The following is a 20484-nucleotide window of genomic DNA, read 5'->3' as shown; positions in this document are numbered from 1 at the left end:
AGTGTTCCTTTTATAAGGAGCTCTTTTAAAAATTCCCAAACAAAATAAACAGAGTCTCCTATTTTCAGATTGCCCCAGAGGGCCCCGCAAAGCCCCAAAGCAAAGGGCAACCAATCCTCAAAACGCACATCTGCTCCGCCTGGCCGATGGCACTAGATACCAAGTGCAATAAATGACTTTTCCTTTTATGAATGATGGGACAGTGGAGCTTACAAAACACCAGATCCTGGTGACCTCACTGGTTTGGGCACCTTTCCTGTTTGTACTGACACTAAGGACACCTGAAGCACAGCCATGCCAGGTGTGGCGTGGCGGGTCTTCAGAGCCTGCGCAGGCGCACGACCTCCGGGGCTCGGACGACACCGGAAGTGCCTCTTCGCGCCCCGGATGCGCCGGGGTAGCGGCGGTTGCCAGGGCGACGGGAGCCATCCAGAGCCGCTGGTACTCGGAATTGGAGGCGGAGAACCGGTGACCAGCGGCGGGCTTTGCCCGCTGCGGCCGTTCGCTCTGGGTTCCCACGATGTTCTTCTACCTGAGCAAGAAAGTGAGTTTCCTGGGGCCGCCCCGCTCCTCCTCAGTGCCCGCAGCCCATGGGCCATTCCCGCATCCTTCCCGCTAAGCCAAGCGGCTTCACCGGGCCCTGATCGCGGCTCTGCTGCCCCGCTGCCCACCTGCCCGCCTGGTCGGGCCCCGGACCTTCTTCGGGTCCCGGAACCCCTGGTCCCCCTTAGCCAAGCCAGAAACCCTCTCACGCGTCTCTGCCATACCTGTCCCCGACCGGGTCCTTTTGGGTGCCCGCGGGATAGATCACTAGGTGATCTATCACCAGTGGTGATCCAGTTGACTTTGGATCATCATCGCGCAAGAGAAAAAAAAAAAATAACAAAAGGTAGCCTAAGTGTTCTAGGGGGAAAGGGAATACAGACCGGTGGAATGGGTCAGTAACCCTCCAGTCCTCATCCACCCTTTAAAAATACCTCAGGTGACTTACCTCCTAGCTTTCCCCGCAGCCTTCGCCTTTGTCTTGTGTGCACTTCTTTCCTTTTTTATCAAATTGTAGAGCACGGGACATTTCAGAGGAACATGCCCATTTTCATGACAGCTCATTTTTTTTTTTCCTGCAAGGCTTTCGTGTTTCTTCTTGAAAGACTTTCATCATTTTTCATCTCCTGTAGACGTACTTCCCAACTCCTTCGTGAAAAGTTGCTAACGTGACTGTGATTGCTTTTACAGATTGCCATTCCCAATAATGTGAAGCTAAAATGCGTATCCTGGAACAAGGACCAAGGGTTCATAGCGTGTGGTGGTGAAGATGGATTACTGAAAGTTTTGAAATTAGAGACACAGACAGGTAAATGAATGCAAGCTCACATGTCTGAAATTATAGAAAAAGGAAAAGTGTCATTGATTCAGTGCCATATGCTCTTGGTATTTGTCAATATGAAATTCTAATTCTTTTAAAAACAAAAAACCCTAAACATCTTGTGACATTTTTCTAGAGAAAAGGTCAGAGAATGTCAAATGTGAACATTCAGCTTTTGCTGAAATTATTGATGGGAAATGAAAATGAATGAAAGATGAAACCAAGTCACTATGTTGTCTTGTGCCAGGTCCAATTATTGCCCTCTGTTATTAGGAGTCTAATAAAAATCATGCCAATCAACATTTCAGTAACATCACAAAATCTCACATTTTGGCAGTTTTTTACAGGTCCATATCATCTTTTTTTCCTTATCAGATGTATTGTGATTATACAACTAGTGCCCCCAAACAGAAAATAGAATATATGTTACTCTTTTATTAATAGATCTCTTATCTTTGTAGCTTTCTTTCTTTCTTTTTGTAGTTCTCTGGAATCACATTGAACAACTTTATTTTTATTTAACTTCCATACTATTACTCTTCCATACTATTAGGGATCTAGGTAATCCCTATCTAGGCTGGAGATCTAGATAAAGAGATTGACATTGGAATCAGTTCTGCCACAAGATTACTGAATGACTTTCAGCAAGTTGCTGAATATCTTTGGACTTTAGTTCATTATTTTGTCAAATGAGGTAAACTATATTACATTTTGGGTTCCTTTATAGCATGACCTCTCAAAATTTGTCAGGCATAAGAATCACCAGAAGAGGTTGTTAAAATGGATTTCTGGGATCCGTCCCCAGAGTAGACCTTGGGACAGGGCCTGAGAATTTGCATCTGTAGTGATGCTGGTATTGCTAATGCTCCGACTACCCTTTGAACAGTGTTTATTAAATATTTCCTGTGTATTAGATGGTTAACCTGTGCTGTCTCATTTGGCTTTAAAATACTCTTGAAAGGTGTGTATTCCAGGTGAGAAAATTGGGGCTATGATCATTTAATAACTTACCCAAGGTCACACAGCCTATAAGTAACACTACACAAAGGGCTCATGAACATCCTAAGCAAAGAATAGAATAATTGTTTTGATGTGCTACACTAATTATGTGAAATAAAAGGCAGATTGGAAGATAGATATTTAAGTATCAAAGTTTGGCTTCTGATGTTTTGTAGTTTAATCTTAACTGTGTTAAAAGAAAAATATCTCTGGTATGTTTTTTAAATGTGTATGGATGTATATATATATATGCATATATATAATATATATATCATATATATATTATATATATACAACTTATTTTGTCTAAAATATGTAAAAGTTTTAGTTACATTAAGACATGAATGTATTTTGTTCAACATTGAAAGTGTTAGTTCTGTTTTTCTGAGACAAGGTCTATGTTGTTCTTTCTCACTATGTGTTTGACCATTTCTTTTCTTTTTTTTTGAAACATTTTTTAATACAGAAGAAGTCAAACAATTTGAATTTTGTCATATTTAAACATATTTAAGTATATTCACACTCTACCTTCCTGTCTATGATGACTGAACAGTCCTTGGTCACTTTGCTAGATTCTTCTTTTCTAACAATTGGAATTCCTGAGAACTTGTTTGTGGGCTCTCTCTATATTTGCTCTCTAGGTTTGTTATTTTATTCCCATGACCTTAAATGCTATCTGTAGGGTGATGATCCCTCATTTATATCTCCAGAATAGTCCTGAATTTTCAGATTTGGGCATCTCCACTGGAATCTTTCATAGGCATTTTATATTTACTATGTCCAAAATGGAACTCTTGATCTCTTAATTCTTTTTTCAGTTCTGTTTCAACTTGTATGTTAATTTCACTCGTTTGCTCAAGCTGGAAGTCTAGTCCTGCCTCTCTTTAACATCCCCTTCATCAAAATTCCCATTGTTGTTTCTCCTTTTATTCATTGTTCATGGTACTTTTCTTTGTTTTGTTTTTTTTTAGATGATGCAAAATTGAGGGGTCTTGCTGCCCCTAGTAATCTTTCTATGAATCAGACTCTTGAAGGTCATAGTGGTGAGTCCAGCAGTTTTGTTTATTATGTGTAAATTGTAGTTAGTCATTTAGAAACCATTTACTTAATGTAGAAATGTCAACATTTTAAAAAATTATGATATTATTTTTATGGAGTCATAATTAATATTGTCCAGAGTCATTCATTCTTCCATAAACCTGAAAAAAGTAGGTGTTATCTGTGAAAAATACTGTTATTTCTCTGTGGATGATATATATATGTATATATAATACATAAATATTATTTTCCTTTTAAAGATTGTTTGATAATTACAGATTAAAGGATACTAAAGATGTAACAACTGAATGCACAATATGATCCTAAATGGGATCCTGAAATGAGAAAAAACAAGTATCTATAAAGAATATTACAACTGGGTACAGTGGTGCATGCTGTGGTCCCAGCTACTGGGAAAGCTAAGGCAGGAGGATCCCAAGTTCAAGGATAGCCTGGGAAGATTGGCAAGACCCTGGCACAAAGTAAAATAAAATGAATTGGGAATATAACTCAGTGAAAGAAAGCTTACCTAGCATGTATGAGGGCTGGGGTTTAATCCCCAATAAGGCAATAAATAAATACATAAATAAAAATAAACATAAAAATGGACACCTTGACAATTGAAATTTGAAAGTGGACAGTGTGTTAGGTAATGATATTTTATCAGATTAGATTTTTAAATTTGTAAGATAGTTATGAAAGAGAGTATCCTTAAAATACATACAAAGTATTTAGAGATATAATTAAAAGAAATTAATTACTAATGTCACCCACAGGTTTAATATATACTTAAAGTGTATTACAAATAGAGTGTAAAACCCGGGAGGTTGGAAAGAGGGAAACAGAAAGGGGGAATGGGCATTTTCAACCAAAAATGAACAAACAATTCAAGGGAACAACTTGGTGTCCTTTGGACATCATTATCCTTGGGAGGCAAGCCAGCTTGGTAAATCATGCTTACTTTTGTTTCCACTATCTGATTTACTGGCAGCTTTCCATGAAGTGTGCCTTTGCAGGCATGAAATAGGGATGGATGTGAGAGTATTAAGCATTGTTGTAGGAAATTAGTGATCTCAGTAATTATATCCTATGAATATTTTTGATATTCATAATATTTGAAAAACTGGTTAGTTGCATAGGAAGTCTTGATTGTAACATGTTCTTGATGTTTGCTTATATAAAGGTACAAATTTGAAATTAATTGTAGCCATTTTTAAGTGTCTAATTTATTTTCCAATGTTCTAGGTTCTGTTCAAGTTGTAACATGGAATGAACAGTATCAGAAATTGACCACCAGTGATCAAAATGGGCTTATCATTGTCTGGATGTTATATAAAGGTACATTAGGAGAGCTGCTTTAATCTTTCACAAATTGGAGTCTGGATCACAGTGTTTGGATGGAGAAATAACATCTCTAAAATAGACCCCTGGTAACCAGAAGAGCTGATTGCATAGTGATGATATTTCTGGATTTATTGTAGCTTACTTTTTATTTTATTTCCTTTGAGCTGTAACTTTGCATTAAGAAAGCAAATTAAGTGACTCCAAAGTGAACTTATTAACTTGGTAAAATAGTTTCTACTCTTAGATAGCTCTTCTTCTCCTTCCTCTAACCCCTGCAGATTTCCACCAAGAATTAGGTCCTATGTGGCTGGTGGTTGAAGTTAGTACACTAGAAGAAAGCACATTTATGAAGAATTCAGCAGCAATAGTAATTCACTTCCTATATTGGACCAGTCAGCTTCCTTTTCTTTCATGGATGCAGATTTTATCTTGGCTCTGGCTACTGACCTACAATTTTTGCCTCTTATCTATAAGAGACAGAGTAAGGTAGAGAGGGAAAGAGAAGGATTAGTTTAGATGCATCATTATTACTAGAAAAGCAACTCATGATACATGTTCTCTTGAAGCCTGTAGCCATTGTCTTTTAAAGGGAAAGGTACATATGTGTTGTTTTCAAAAGGTTCAGGGTATGTTGTTTACAAACCTATAATTAAAAAATATGTGGTAATGCTTGAATATTATTTTTAAAGTATGTGTATTTGAAAAGTGGAGTGGGGTAGAAAGTAAAGTAGATGGGAGTGAACTTTGTTTCCAAGATAAATTATCTCTGGGCTTCAATCCTAATTCTATTAATACCCTGCGCTGACCAGTTATTTCAAATCACATGACATTTGCTTGGCTGATGGCCAGAGTTCCCTAGGCCAGAAAGTGGTAAAGTTTTTAAAAAACACAAAAATAAGACAAAATTCCCTGTTCTTTTGCTTCTAATTGGATTATATTATGAAAGAAGTCACATCTCTGTCCAACTCTGTGTAGCTCAAATGTCTTTGTTCTCAGCATTAGTGATGGCATATGTAATGTACCACTGATGTAACATGAATTGCTTAAGAATTTTTTAAAGAGTTTTACTTAATGTGCTTTTATCTCATATGCTTAAACTAGTCATCAGAGAGTTTATGCATACATATAAGGTTGTTGTTATTCTGTTTTCCCCCCTGCTTAGTTATTATCTGAAAAGATAAGTTTCAAGTGGGAAAAGTTAGGCCTTCAGAAAAATAACTTGTTTTGGCCCTGCAAAAGCAAATGAAATTTTCTTTTTTAATTGACAAGAAGAAAGCAAGAAAAAGAGAAAAAGTAAAAAGAAAAGAGCTGGGCATTCGTTGTGTTTTCTGTGATAGTCTTTGAAAAGATTATTAGTCAAGGCCTATGTTAATTTTTTCTTTTGTTTATGTTGATTTGAAGGTTTTCTAGTTTAATATCTCAGGTTGACAAAACTTTGCAGTTATTTATTGCACAGTGTACTTTATGAAGTGTTGTCAACTCTTAAGTACCATTTAATAGATGTGAAAGTTTTGACTTGTAATTTTTTAATTTGTGAAATCAGGCTCTTGGTATGAGGAAATGATCAACAATCGGAATAAATCAGTGGTTCGAAGTATGAGTTGGAATGCTGATGGACAGAAGATCTGCATTGTGTATGAAGATGGGGCTGTGATAGTGGGTTCAGTGGATGGTAATTGCATTTATTGGATATAGGACTAAGATCAACATTTAGCTTACTTTTTTATCTTTAGAGATTTAAGTTAATTGTTAGCATTCTGATTGAAAAATAGACATAAAAAGAGAAAATAGTTGCTATACATTTTGCTGAAATCTAAGAAGCACCTTTTGGTCCTAACCATTTATTAAGTCTACACGAGAAAACAATCTATTCTTTTTTGATTTCCTACAGTGGCACTGAAAAAAATGAATTAATTTTTCAACATTATTTTAAATATGTCCATCATATAATTCATCTTTATATTGGTTAGACTATATAAATGCATAGATTTTATTTTCAAAAAGTACATAAAATCATAATAATATATGATATTTTCAGTAGAAGATAGTATATAATTGTTAGTTGTATTTTATAACCTTAAAACCTATGTCTTTCAGATTCTAATATGTAGATGAAACTGGGTCTTCTGTAAGTCAGCACCTTGGTATTAATGTGAATGAAATTGTTGATAGAGAAATAACATTTTAAAGTCATTTTCATATCTGTGTGTGTATATGTGTGTATATATATATTGTAGTCAGTGAATATTTCTGAGAACTTTATAGAGCAATAGCTATGGTTTTAGAAACTAAGAATGTAAGCTAGGTACAGTGGCTTTTTCCCATAGTTCCAGCAACTCATGCCGCTGAGGCAGGAGGATTGCAAGTTTGAGGTCAGCCTCAACAACTTATTGAACTTTGGTTAGGAGAGAATGGTGAAAATAGAATGGTAGCGAGATGGAGAGCTTAGAGTTGAGGAAAGTGTTTTTTTGTTTTATTTTGTTTGTTTTTTATTTGAGGTGATGATTTAGAAGATATGCATATATTTAAGTGTTTACTAGAAAGAGCCTAGAAAGATAAGTTTAATGAGAAAAAGAAAATGAGAATAATTTACTAAGGGAGATTTTTGCAAAGATGGAATGGATTAGATCATAGATTAGGTGGAAGGATTAACCTTAGACAGAGGTCTGGTTGGGAGATAACCTCTTCCTTTGTATCAGGAGCTAAGCAGAGTGGATAAGTGTGGATTTAGTTATGTTCTAAATGTCCTGAATTTCTTTTTCGGGAGCTTTTATTTCTTTTCCAAAGTAGAAGATGGCCTCATCTGTTAATTGGGAGTGAAGAAATGGGAGAGTTTGAAACAGCTGCTATTTTAAATGTCTCTGGGGTATTTTGCCTCCTATAAGTGCTCAGTAAATATTTATTGACCAAATAAATTGAATGACTGCATGAATGCTGAGAGGAATGTGAGAACTCTTTAGGGAAACAAAAATGTTGAAAGCAGCTGTTGGAGGATCATGAATCTGAACTTTTAATAATTATGTTTATCTTTTGTTTTAGGCAATCGTATTTGGGGAAAAGACCTGAAGGGTGTACAGTTGTGCCATGTAGCATGGTCATCAGATAGTAAAATCTTACTTTTTGGAATGGCAAATGGTGAAATACACATTTATGATAATCAAGGAAATTTTATAGTAAGCATATATATTTGTTGTTTTTATGTATATAATTTTATATGATTTTTAATATATCATTCATATGCATACACATTTATTTATTATGATGGCTTATGTAGTCTTTATTTCTTTATTTATTGATGCTGGGAATTGAACCCAGGAGTGCTTTAACTACTGAGTCACATCCCCAGACCTTTTTATTTTTTATTTTGAGACAGGATCTTACCAAGTTGCTGAGGGCCTTGTTGCATTGCTGAGGTTGTCTTCAAACTCGAGATCCTCCTACCTCAGTGTCCAGAGTCACTGGGATTACAGGCATGTGCCACCAAGCCCCTCTAATTAGTCCTTAGTTTGACTTTTAAATTTTTTTATAATCTTCCAACTTTAAAAAAATATTAAAACCAAATCTTGGCTTCTTTAAGGCAAATTGATGCAACATATTAGAGTGTAGCTTTTAAGTTTGATCTTTTGGTAGTTGGATGGGACAAGGTGCTAGTACATTGAAGTAGAGGGATACAGTAGAATAATGTATAATTTAAGTTTTGAGAATGTCTTCTGCTGCTTGAAGCCAAAGTTTACATGCAGATACCAAGGTTATTTTTGTAGTAACTAATGGTTGTTTGTAAAAAGAATGGAAAACTTAAACCATAGGGGAGAAAAATCAATTTTTAGAAAAAGGGTAAAAAAAAGGAGGCTTAGGTAGCATAATCTGGAGAAAAGTTTTGGATTTGCAAGATTTAGCTGTGGTAGGTCTCTGATTACTGATGGGGCAGTTTTGTTTTGAGTGAGGATTGGGATAGTTCATGAATCCACTGATAGCTGAAAATAAAATTGGTATCGTTTGTATGACACTTTGCTATTTTCCAAGTACTTTCATATATTTTGTCATCTGAGTCTCCCACATCCTCCTTTAAAAAAAAATTCTTTTTTGGTACCAGGGATTGAACTCAGGGGCACTCTACCATTGGGCCACATCCCCAGCCCTTTTTTTGTATTTTATTTAGAGACAGGGTCTCACTGATTTGCTTAGTGCCTTGCCATTGCTGAGGCTGGCTTTGAACTAATGATCCTCCTGCCTCAGCCTCCCTAGTCACTGGGATTACAGGCATGCACCACCATGCCTGGCTCCCCCCTTTTTTTTAACCTTCACTTTACACACGGGGAAAATAGAGTTAGATAAGTGATTTGTTCAGGGTTGATAAACCAGTAAGTGATTAAGCTTGCATTCACATCCAGATTTTTAAATCCTATTTATGGTGTCATTCATACTGCTCTGTTTCAAAATGTAAATATTAAATCTAGCCAATTCTATCTAGATGAAAATGAAGCTGAAATGTTTGGTGAACGTCACTGGAGCAATCAGCATTGCAGGAATTCATTGGTACCATGGCACAGAGGGCTATGTGGAGCCTGATTGCCCTTGCCTTGCTATTTGTTTTGACAATGGGAGATGCCAAATAATGAAACACGAGAATGACCAAAGTAAGTAAAATTTCTGTTTTTTTTTTTTAAATTGGAGAATTTAAAACATACTTGAAAATTGTTCTTTTTTTTTCTTTTCTTATATATTTTTTTAGTTGTAAATGGACACAATACCTTTATTTTGTTTTTGGGTGGAAACTGGGGATGGAACCCAGTTCAGTGTGGTGCTGGGAATTGAACCCAGTTCCTCACACATGCTAGGCAAGTGCTCTGCCTCTGAGCCACAACCCCAGCCCGAAAATTGTTCTTTTTTTTTTTTTTTTTTTTTTTTTTTTTTAGAAATATTTCTTTTTTTTTTTTTTTGAGAGTGAGAGAGGAGAGAGAGAGAGAATTTTCAATATTTATTTCTTAGTTCTCGGCGGACACAACATCTTTGTTGGTATGTGGTGCTGAGGATCGAACCCGGGCCGCACGCATGCCAGGCGAGCGCGCTACCGCTGAGCCACATCTCCAGCCCCCGAAAATTGTTCTTAATATCAAGTCCTTTCAACTAAGATGCTAACACAGATACTTCATTTTCCTTCCCTTTTTGACTAGATCCAGTTTTGATTGACACTGGCATGTATGTGGTCGGTATCCAGTGGAACCAAACTGGCAGTGTGTTAGCCGTGGCAGGCTCTCAGAAAGCAGTCACTCAGGATAAAGATGTCAACATGGTGCAGTTTTACACTCCATTTGGTGAGGTAAATGTATTAGTTTATCTTCTTTTCATTTAATGGTATAGTGGCAAGCAGGGAAAAAAGAATGGAGGAAAGGTAAAAACTTGTCACATTTTCTTTTAAGGACATTTTGAGTAATAATCTTGATATATCTGACTAATGTCTTCACTTTACATGTTTTCATTTTATTTTATCATGGAATTTATTTTATGATCTGTACATGTAGAAAGCCCTAAGTTTGATATAAATCACTGTGCAGTAGTTATTTAGAATATTTTCTCTATAACCTGAATAGCTCTTTTCACAGCTGGTTTTTGAGTAGATTTTAGTATAATATACCTGTTTGAGGTTCATTTTTTTCCTTTTTAATGTAATACTTTAAATATGATTAGGTATTAAACATACATATCTGCCTGCCCTTCTGGCAAATTTCTAATAATTTTAATTTATTACAGTGATTGTTTTAATAAAACCTGTCTTAACAGTCAATATATTTTTTTAGTTATTCATGACAGTAGACTGTATTTTGGCATATTGTACATACATGAAGTATTACTTATTCTATTTAGGATCCTATTCTTGTGGTTATACCTGATGGGAGTTACCCTGGTCATGTATTCAAGTGCAGGCTAGGAAAGTTATGTCCAGTTAATTCTACTGTCTTTCCTATTTCCCATCCCCACTCCCTTTCCTTCATTCCCCTTTGTCTAATCCAATGGATTTCTATTCTTTCCCTCCCCACTCTCCCTTGTTTTGGGTTAGTATCCACATATCAGAGAGACCATTTGGCCTTTGGTTTTTTGGGATTGTCTTATTTCACTTAGCATGATATTTTCCAGTACCATCCATTTACCAGCAAATGCTATCATTCCATTCTTCTTTATGGCTGAGTAATATTTAATTGTGTATATGTACCACAATTTATTTTTCCATTCATCTGTTGAAGGGCACCTAGGTTGGTTCCATAGCTTAGCTATTATGAATTGAGCTGCTATAAACATTGATGTGGCTGTGTGATGTAGTATGCTGATTTTAAGTCCTTTGGGTAAAGACTGAGGAGTGGGAAAACTGGGTCCAATGATGATTCCATTCCGGGTTTTCTGAGGAATCTCCATATTGCTTTCCATAGTGGTTGCACCAAATTGCAATCCTACCAGCAATGTATGAGTGTACTTTTTTACCCACATTCTTTTTTTTTTAAATACTTTTTTAGTTGTAGTTGGACACAATACCTTTATTGTATTTATTTTTATTGTGGTGCTGAGGAGTCTTGCATGTGCTAGGTGAGCGCTCTACTGCTGAGCCACAACCTCAGCCCCTTTACCCACATTTTTGCTAACATTTTTTGGTACTTGTATTTTTTATAATTGCCATTCTGACTGGAGTAAGATGGAATCTCAGTGTAGTTTTAATTTACATTTCTTTAATTGCTAGTGGTATTAAACATTTTTTCATATATTTTTTGACCATTTATGTTTCTTCTTTTGTGAAGTGCTTGTTCAGTTTCTTTGCCTATTTATTGACTGGGTTATTTGTTTTTCTGGTGTTAAGTTTTTTGAGTTCTTTGTATAAATGGATTTTAGTGCTCTAGCTGAGGTATAGGTGGTACACATCCATATAGATACATTTATCTCATCCTAGACAAAGGTGCTGTACACATACATTGGAGAAAAGATAGCTGGTGCTAGGAAAACTGGAAATCTATGTGTAATAGATTGAAACGGAATGCCTATCTCTCACCCTGCACAAAACTCAATTCAAAGTGGGATCAAGGACCTAGGCATTGGATCAGAGATCCTGTGCTTACTAGAAGAAAAAGTAGGCCCAACTCTCCATCATGTTGGCTTAGGAACCAATTTCCTCAATAAGACTCCTAAAGCACAAGAAATAAAATCAGAAATCTATAAATGGGATAGTATCAAACTGAAAAGCTTCTTCACAGCAAAGGAAACAATCAAGAATGTGAACAGCATTTCTACAGAATGGGAGAAAATCTTTATCACTCATACCTCAGACAGAGCATTAATCTCCAGATTATACAAGAACAGTCAATCTTTTTTTAAAAACATATATATATTTTTAGTTGTAATCAGACACAATGCCTTCATTTATTTATTTTATGTGGTGCTGAGAATTGAACCCAATGCCTTGCATATGCTAGGCGAGCACTCAACCACTGAGCCCCAGCCCCAGCCCCAAGAACAATCACTCTTAAATGATGCTACATTAAAATATAAGCATATATTATTACTTTCAATGATATTATAAATGAATTATATTCTAAAGATAATTTTCTGAAGTAGCATTGAACATTCAGGTAAGATAATTTATGTATTGGGCTGGAATTGTTGCTCATAGATAGAGTGCTCGCCTAGCATGCGTGAGGCGCTGGTTTGATCCTCAGCACCACATAAAAATAAAGATATTGTGTTCACCTCTAACTAAAAAAAGTAAATATTTAAAAAAAGATAATTAATGTATTGTGAATTTAAAAAATGAGAGCTTAATATATATTTGCCTGTCTTATTTGGCAACCTTATACTCTATTTTTGTCCTTTTGGATACCTTGTTAGTTTTTGTAAATTCACCATAGATTGCAATAATGAGAATTTTTGGCAGTAAAAAAGTTCATGCTAGTTGTTTTTGTATTTTAATATTAATACTTTTATGTATTTTGAACTTTTCTATAAGGATAATAAATGGTATTATCTGGTGCTTTTCAATCAGTACCTCAGAGTTACCCAGTGAATGTATTGCAGAGAGGAGGCACTCTCTGTGTGTTGTTGGCTAACAGTATTTCTGGTAGATGTAAAAACTAAAACAAAGAACAAAAACAAAATCAGAGTTTTTAAGATACCTAAATAAAAATCTGAATTCTAATTATTTCTATGCTTATAATCTTCACTCATACTTGTTGATTATTTTTGTGGGTCCCCATTGATTTAACATTATGTTATTTTATCTGTTTTTCCCCCCTTTACTTCAGCCTTTTCCAGGTAGAAAAACATGGGTCCTAAGGTCTATATATTTTATCTTGCAAAACAGTATGTTAAGCATATCCTGAAAAATGTAAGAAGGAAGGTTTTGGTTCAACTGTACTTAAAAGTATCAGTTGTAGCTCTTCAGGGCATATTAGTAACTTGATATTTTTGGGATGAGTGAACATATGGGGGATTTTATCTTTGGATCTATTTTATTGTTAAAATTGGGAAGATACTTAGAAAGAGGATCTCTAAGGTTCAAACTTAAAGAAGCCTCAGAGAAGAGTCTGCTTCAAGTCTGAAGGTTAGGGCTCACTGAGTTTTGCACTGTGGTCTTAGCTGTGCACTGTAGTCTCGGGGTAATGTGGTTGAGGTCAGGTTGAACTGGCTTTGAATCCCATTTCCACAGTGTAGTTTGTATTAAGTTAGTTAATCACCGAAGTCCAGTTTACTTGTTTTGTGAATGAAGGGTAATGCCTCCTGGTACTATCATAAAGATGAAAGAAGATAATAATGAGGAAGTACCTAGCCGGGGCTTGGCACATAGCCAGTGCTTGGCACATAACCAGTGCTTACTAAGTCTGGTTTCTGCCCTTGCTGCGGCTAACACCTGATTGGTTTGCACATTTAGGAGATGGCTTTATTCTCTCTCTGTGAATGGGTCAATATCAAGTGTATGATCATAAAAACTTTCAGTTCCCTTTTGGTTTCATGTAGGCAGCAAGATGGACCCTTCTAGGTTAAAACTTGAGTTTTTTGTTTCCATTGGTTTCCTTGGCAAAATGGGGTTCAGTACATTTGTCTTAGACTGTTATGACATTTTATAGTGAACAGAAGTTTATTTGCTCACAGATTTAGAGGCTGAGAAGTCCCACATCAAGGCTGCAGCATCTGGTGAGGGCCTTCTTATTGTGTCATCACATGGAGGAGGGTGGGACAGGAAAGAGGAAGGGCAAGAAAGAGACAACAGGGGCCGAATCACCCTTTTCCAGTGGCATTATTCCTAGTCAGCTCTTAAAAGCCACCCCATTTAGTACTGTTTCCAGGTCAAATTTCAACATAAATTTTGAAAGGGACAAACATTCAGACCATAAGCAACATGAAATTTGACTTTAGATACATCTGCTTCAGAATAAGGGATGCCAGTGCAATTAATTCTAATTTGGGGGATTATACTGGCCTGTCAAATGAGAACCATAGATTAAAAGGGCTGTGTTCATTGACTTGCTTATTGAGTCACTCATCAAATGTTAGTTTATGAACAAACTAATTTGACCATGAAGTGAGTGCTCTGGAGGAACTTACTGTTGCATTCCCTGGAACCATGGAGAGAAGAAGGCCAGGCTCACTGAGGAAGCTATTTGAGTTATATTTGAAGGATGAAGAGGGATTCTCCAGGAGGACAAGGAATAGTAAGGATAAGGAGGCATGGGGAAAGAAGAGGAGGATTTCAGGCAGAAGAGCTGCAATATGGGCCTAAGGTATGGTGGCAGAGTAGTTCTCTCACAAGTGGGCACACATAACTATGGCTGTATGGTAGGGCATTCAGCAAGGAAGGTACTTTTGGGCCAGATGGGAAAAAGGTATTGTATTCCATGCTCAAGAATTATGACCAATGGGGAGCTATTGATTTTTAAAAAGTATTATTATGTTTTTAAAGCAGGGAAGGTTATGATTAGAGTTTTGTTCCAGAAAGATAATTATAATAGCAGAGTAGAGAGGGAATCTGGGGGAAAGAGGGTAGAAATAAGGAAAGAGATGAAAGGGAGGCTATTCCCATAGTTTTCTCCACAATTGTTTCTTTGTGACCATTGAAAGGAGCAAAGGCAATGGGTCTTGGTGATTGGTTGTTTGTTGGGGAGGAAAGAGAAAGGTAGGACTTCAGTATTGAAGTTACTATTATAAACTTTCATGGACTCTAAAAAGTATAGCTTTTTACAAGTCTAAAATTTGGATCCATTGGCCAGGTGTGATGACACGTGCTTGTAAATCCAGTAACTCAGGAGGCTGAGGCAGGAGGATATCAAGTTCAAGAGCAGTTTTCATGACTTAGTTCAAGATTCTGTCTCAAAATAAAAAATTAAAAGGATTGGGGGTGTAGCTCAGCAGTAAACAAATGCCTCTGGGTTCAATCCTGAGAACACAAAGAAAAAATTGGCACACATCATGTAATCAAAGTGATCATATTTTAATTAGCATGTTTTTTCTTAGTTTTACATAAAAGTAAAGATGTATATTTTAATCTATGACATGGTAGATTTGATGACATTTGCTAACATTCTTTGGATATAGCCTGTAAATATCTCCAATCATACTCATGTTTTTTTGTAATTAAAATGTAAGGAAAATGATCTTAAAATTAGTGATAAACTTTCACAAGAGAGTCTTCATACCACTTTTGATCTCCATGAAATGTTCAATGGTAATTTGTACATTGTGATACTTTAGATTGAATACTTTTTTTCCCCCCAGCATTTGGGCACTTTGAAAGTTCCTGGAAAGCAGATGTCTGCACTATCTTGGGAAGGAGATGGACTGAAAATTGCACTAACTGTTGATTCCTATATATATTTTGCGAACATTCGGCCCGATTATAAGGTATTAAGAACATTTGTAAAATAAAGTGTTTTTAACTAAATAATTTGTTATAACTCATTATATTCATAGTGGTTTTGTTTTAGAAACTAACAGAAAGGAGGCTTTTGTTGTCCACAAGGACTTTAAAACTAGCTTTTCTAGTATACTGTGTATAATTAGTAAAATGACCCTATGAGTCAGGGTCTCAGTGGGAAACAGATGGCCCACCCACCAGAGTAATTGAAGGGCTTGTTACAGATGTGTGGGTAGCATTAAGGGACAGCAAGGGAGATAAAGCAGGCACCCAGTGCTTAGCAGATAGATGCCATCACCAGTGCCCCCAGTTGGAAGGGGCAAGGGAGTAACATTCCATGAGAGCTTTGGCTGTGTAAGAGAAGCTGCCCAGCAGGGGCTTGGCTACCACCAACTGGCCAGGCAGAGACAGATAGGGGAGTAGATACTCCATCTTTCTACTTCATGTGCCTTTTACTGGTCAAATCCAACTAGGCACCAGTTGGCAAGGTAGCCCAGGTGATGGAGTTCATAGAAATCAGTTTCCAGGGCTCAGCAGAATAGAGAAGGGTAGAGAATAGATTAGGAGGGGGAAAAATGAGAGAGCAACTTGATATTTAATCACTATTTTATCTTAAACTTAATATTTGATCCAAAACAAGTTTGAAATATGATCTGATAAATTATCTGTTATGAAGAATCTTATATATTTCATTTAAAGGGCAAAGCCCCTCAGAGAAATGACTGATTCTAGGACTAGAGCAAGGAAAATATAACATAAGTCTGGAGCATCTTAACAATGCCAGACAGTAATAAAGAACCCTAACACAAAAAAAATGTGGCCACGTCAAAGGAACATGGCAGACAACTAGGAAGAGCTCTCTTTGGCTTAAGGTGTAGCAATTTGAGGAATAAAACAAATGTTGCAAGTTCATTATAACCCAAATTATGAAGTTAATGTCTGTGAGCCAATACTGATAAAATTAACTTACTTTAATGAAAAACAAATGGGAGAGAAGAAACAGATCTTACTTACAGAAGTATACTATCTCACTTATGTACTCCCCCTCCAAAAGGTAGAGCATAGTCCCAGTTCCTTGGCTTGAGTATGGGCTGCACTTGGTGACTCACTTCCAAAGAATGGAGGATGGAGAGAGGAAAGAGAAAGTAGCTTAACAGTGGGAAATCCCCATGAACACCACATCAACAGTGATGTCATGTGGATACCACGTACCTCCTAATAGGACGTGTCGAGATCATGTCACATCTCTGTTGATCTTCCTAAAAACCAGCAATCCCATGATTGAGGGGCACTTTACAAAATACCAGAGCAGTACTCCTCTATATTGCCAAGGTTATTGAAAATAGAGAAAGACTGAGAAACTGTCACAGCCCAAAGGAGTCCATGGAGACATGTTATCTAAATATAATGTGTCTAAAATGGGATTCTGGGATAGAAAAAGGACATTAGGGAAAAGCTAGAAACTTAAAGTGTGAAGTTTAGTTAGTAATATTGGTTTCTTCATTGTGACAAATGTGCTATGGCAATGTAAAATGTTAATAAGGAAATGGATGAGGGGTATATGGGAACTTTGTATTATCTTTGCAACTTTATTGCAAATCTAAAACTATTTTAAAGTCAACATTTATTGTAAAAAATAATCATGGCATTAAAAGTAAACACAATTATTAGCTACTAATAGTAAAAGTAATGTGGACAATGAGAATTAATTTATTTAAAATTACATGTAAGTATACTATAAGAGTTAGAAGGGAAAGCTGTAAGTGCCTAAGTTTCATAATCAATAGCTATGCAGTGTGATGATAAATACTAGAATAGTTACAGCTAAAGATGTTATAGGCTCTTCATGACAGGAAGTTGGGGAGGGATCTGCATTTTGTTATTGTTTTAAATAAATCATGCAGAAAGATTTGATATAAGAACAAATTTCATAAAATATGTGGATGGGGAAAGGCAAAACACCTATCTTTAAGTATTGACTGTGGACTCAGAATCTAAGATTTTGACAGGGATAACACTATTGATGGTTCACACTAGCTATGGTACCACTGAAGTTTAAGTCTTAAAAATTAAAAATAAGGAGGGTTAATCACACTGAATTTATTTTGGCATCACTTTTTTTTTGTTTTTAAAATGTATTATTATTACCTTTTTGGTTATTTTAGTGCAAAAAAGGTAGGTATGAAGCTGAAGATTCAGAATTCAGAAATTCTACCATTTCTGAAGAATGTATTTTGTCAGTACTGATAAAGTACTTATCTGCATTATTCCTAGAGTAAAAATAAAATAAATTGCATTTTTTCTCCCAAAGCTAAATATTCTTTCCTTCCTCTCTCTTCCCTCCCCTCTTTCCTCCTCCTATTCTTTCCCTTTTCTGTTTCCTTTCTTCCTAGTGGGGCTATTGTTCAAATACTGTGGTGTATGCATATACCAGACCAGATCGTCCTGAGTACTGTGTTGTCTTTTGGGACACTAAAAACAATGAGAAATATGTTAAATATGTGAAGAGTATCATTTCCATTACCACTTGTGGCGATTTCTGCATTTTGGCTACAAAAGCTGATGAAAGTCATCCTCAGGTAGGAATTCCTTGGTATCTTAAAGCACAGACTGGTGAACAAACTGGTTGGCATAATCGTGCCAGAGTTATCTACATTCACAAGCATGGCCTGGATACCGGCAAGTACAGAAACACGGGGTCTGTTGGCCATGTTAGTCTAGACCTGTTCTGGAAAACTCTATGACTCCATTGCTTCTGTATTCTCTGATTTTTTTCCCCCTCCATTCAGCTGATCATTGGCAGTTCATATTGACTGGTTCAGTACTGAAGCTTTTTTCTCTGAAATATATTTAAAACACCATAATCCTTTTCCAAGTTAAAATTTCACAAGCAAACAATGAATATCCAGATATCTGCAATAAATACCAAAGAACTGATAAAACAATGACTATTTGTAACAGTTTGGGAAGCTTTTGACATTGAGAAATCTTTTATTTGAAATTATATTAGTTTAAAAGTCATCTCAGAGCACAAAATAAATAGTACATATAATATCTTGTTAAAAAGTGTACTAACAATTTAAGTATTTGTAGAAAAATGTAAATATTCCAAAATAGGACTACCAATGTCTTTATCTAGGTTATAATTTATTTCCTTATTACATTTTTGGTTAAAGGTAACCATTTGAACAGCCTTATTTGGCTTTGTTCTCTTCTGAAACTTGCTGAATAACAGTAAAGTTGTTTTTTTTTTTTTTTAAAGTCACAAGCCCATAGGGACCAGAAATGGAGAGGAAATGGCAACAAATTTTGGAGGTTAGAGAATAGGTGGATTAGTGATAATTACCTTAGCAGGTCTAAAAAAGCTGAACCATAAATTTTTCATGGAAAAAGCAAAGAAGCATCTAGTTACAGAATGTTGAAGAGGAACAGGACTGGGAGTGCCTGAGAAAGAAACTAACATATAAAAAAAGATATAACAAAGAAAGTTCTCAGATCCCCATAGAAAGAGAACACGGGCAGCTGCTTGCTTAACATCTATTAAGACTGGGCTTAAATCTCCAGGGAGGATCAAAGGGGATCTCTGCACTGAAGGGCACCACACATAGCTAAGGGTGGAAGAACTCAACTGAAAACCAATTAAATGAGAAGTTCATGATTTGTCATTACCCCTGGTCCTCTATCCCTACTTGGTTCCCAGAGCACTGGCAGCCAGGCATCAGGCTTTGAGGTATCGGATTGAAAGAATCTTCCCTGAAGAATCTGATCAGCTCATGAGAAAAGACTAAGATTGGGAATCTCCAAGAAAATAACCCTGCTTGATCACTTCACAGTAAAAGCCATGCTCAGTAAGGCTTATTTATGGACAAATAGATTCCAAGTAGCCTTTTAATATCCCACTTTTTAAAAATTTTGTTAGAGCATTATAATTATACATAGTATTTGGGTTCCTTTGGATAAAATTATATATACAAGGAATTTGATTTCAATCCCCATCCCTCCTCCCTCCTCTACTGATGTTCCTTTTACTCATTTATTTATTTATTTTGGTACCAGGGATTGAACTCAGGGCCATTTGACTTCTGAGCCACATTCTCAGCCCTATTTTATATTTTATTTCGAGACAGGGTCTCACTGAGTTTCTTAGCATCTCACCGTTGCTGAGGCTGGCTTTGAACTTGAGATCCTTGTGACTCAGCCTCCCGAACTGGAGCTGCTGGGATTACAGGCATGCATCACGGTGCCTGGCTCCTTTATTTATTTATTATTTTATTTATTTTTAATTCTAGATGGACACAATACCTTTATTTGTTTGTTTTTATGTGGTGCTGAGAATCAAACCCAGCACCCCACGTGTGCTAGGCAAGCTTTCTAGCTCTGAGCTATACCCCCAGCCCCTCCTTTATTTATTTTTGATTGGTGCTTTCTATATATATATATAAAGGTGGAATTCCCTTTGGTACATTTATATATGTATATGACATGATTTTGTTGATTAATGTATTTCCGTTTTTCTTCCTCTCTCCCTCTCATTTTCCTACTCCACTGATCTTCCCTATATTTTATGATATCTGATCTCTTTCCCCATTGACTTCTTTCCCTTATTTTGCTTTAGCTCCAACATATAAGAGAAAACTTTCAACCCTTGATTTTCTGAGTCTGTCTTATTTCACTTAGCATGATTTTCTCCATTTCCATCCATTTACTGGCAAATATTATTTCATTCTTCTTTATGGCTGGGTAAAACACCATTGTGTACATATACCACATTTTCTTGATCCATTGACAGGTGTCTGGGTTGATTCCATAATTTGGCTATTGTGAATTGTGCTGCTATAAAAATTGCAGTGGC

General features: G+C 36.2%; 1 protein-coding gene across 1 annotated transcript in view; it reads left to right on the top strand.

Moving 5' to 3' along the window:
- Window positions 1-436: 436 nt before the first annotated feature.
- Wdr35 (WD repeat domain 35) overlaps window positions 437-20484 on the top strand; it is a 61353-nt gene continuing 41305 nt past the window's right edge. The window contains exons 1-10 of the mRNA XM_026409173.2: window positions 437-544; window positions 1234-1351; window positions 3334-3405; window positions 4646-4738; window positions 6288-6416; window positions 7784-7917; window positions 9216-9381; window positions 9919-10064; window positions 15494-15619; window positions 18026-18211. Of these exons, the coding sequence (XP_026264958.2) occupies window positions 521-544; window positions 1234-1351; window positions 3334-3405; window positions 4646-4738; window positions 6288-6416; window positions 7784-7917; window positions 9216-9381; window positions 9919-10064; window positions 15494-15619; window positions 18026-18211 (1194 nt within the window). The 5' untranslated portion in view covers window positions 437-520. The remainder of the gene's footprint in view (window positions 545-1233; window positions 1352-3333; window positions 3406-4645; window positions 4739-6287; window positions 6417-7783; window positions 7918-9215; window positions 9382-9918; window positions 10065-15493; window positions 15620-18025; window positions 18212-20484) is intronic.

This window comes from Urocitellus parryii, chromosome 12 (genome assembly GCF_045843805.1).
Source record: "Urocitellus parryii isolate mUroPar1 chromosome 12, mUroPar1.hap1, whole genome shotgun sequence".
Taxonomy (NCBI): domain Eukaryota; kingdom Metazoa; phylum Chordata; class Mammalia; order Rodentia; family Sciuridae; genus Urocitellus; species Urocitellus parryii.
This window is presented reverse-complemented; position numbering and strand designations above follow the sequence as displayed.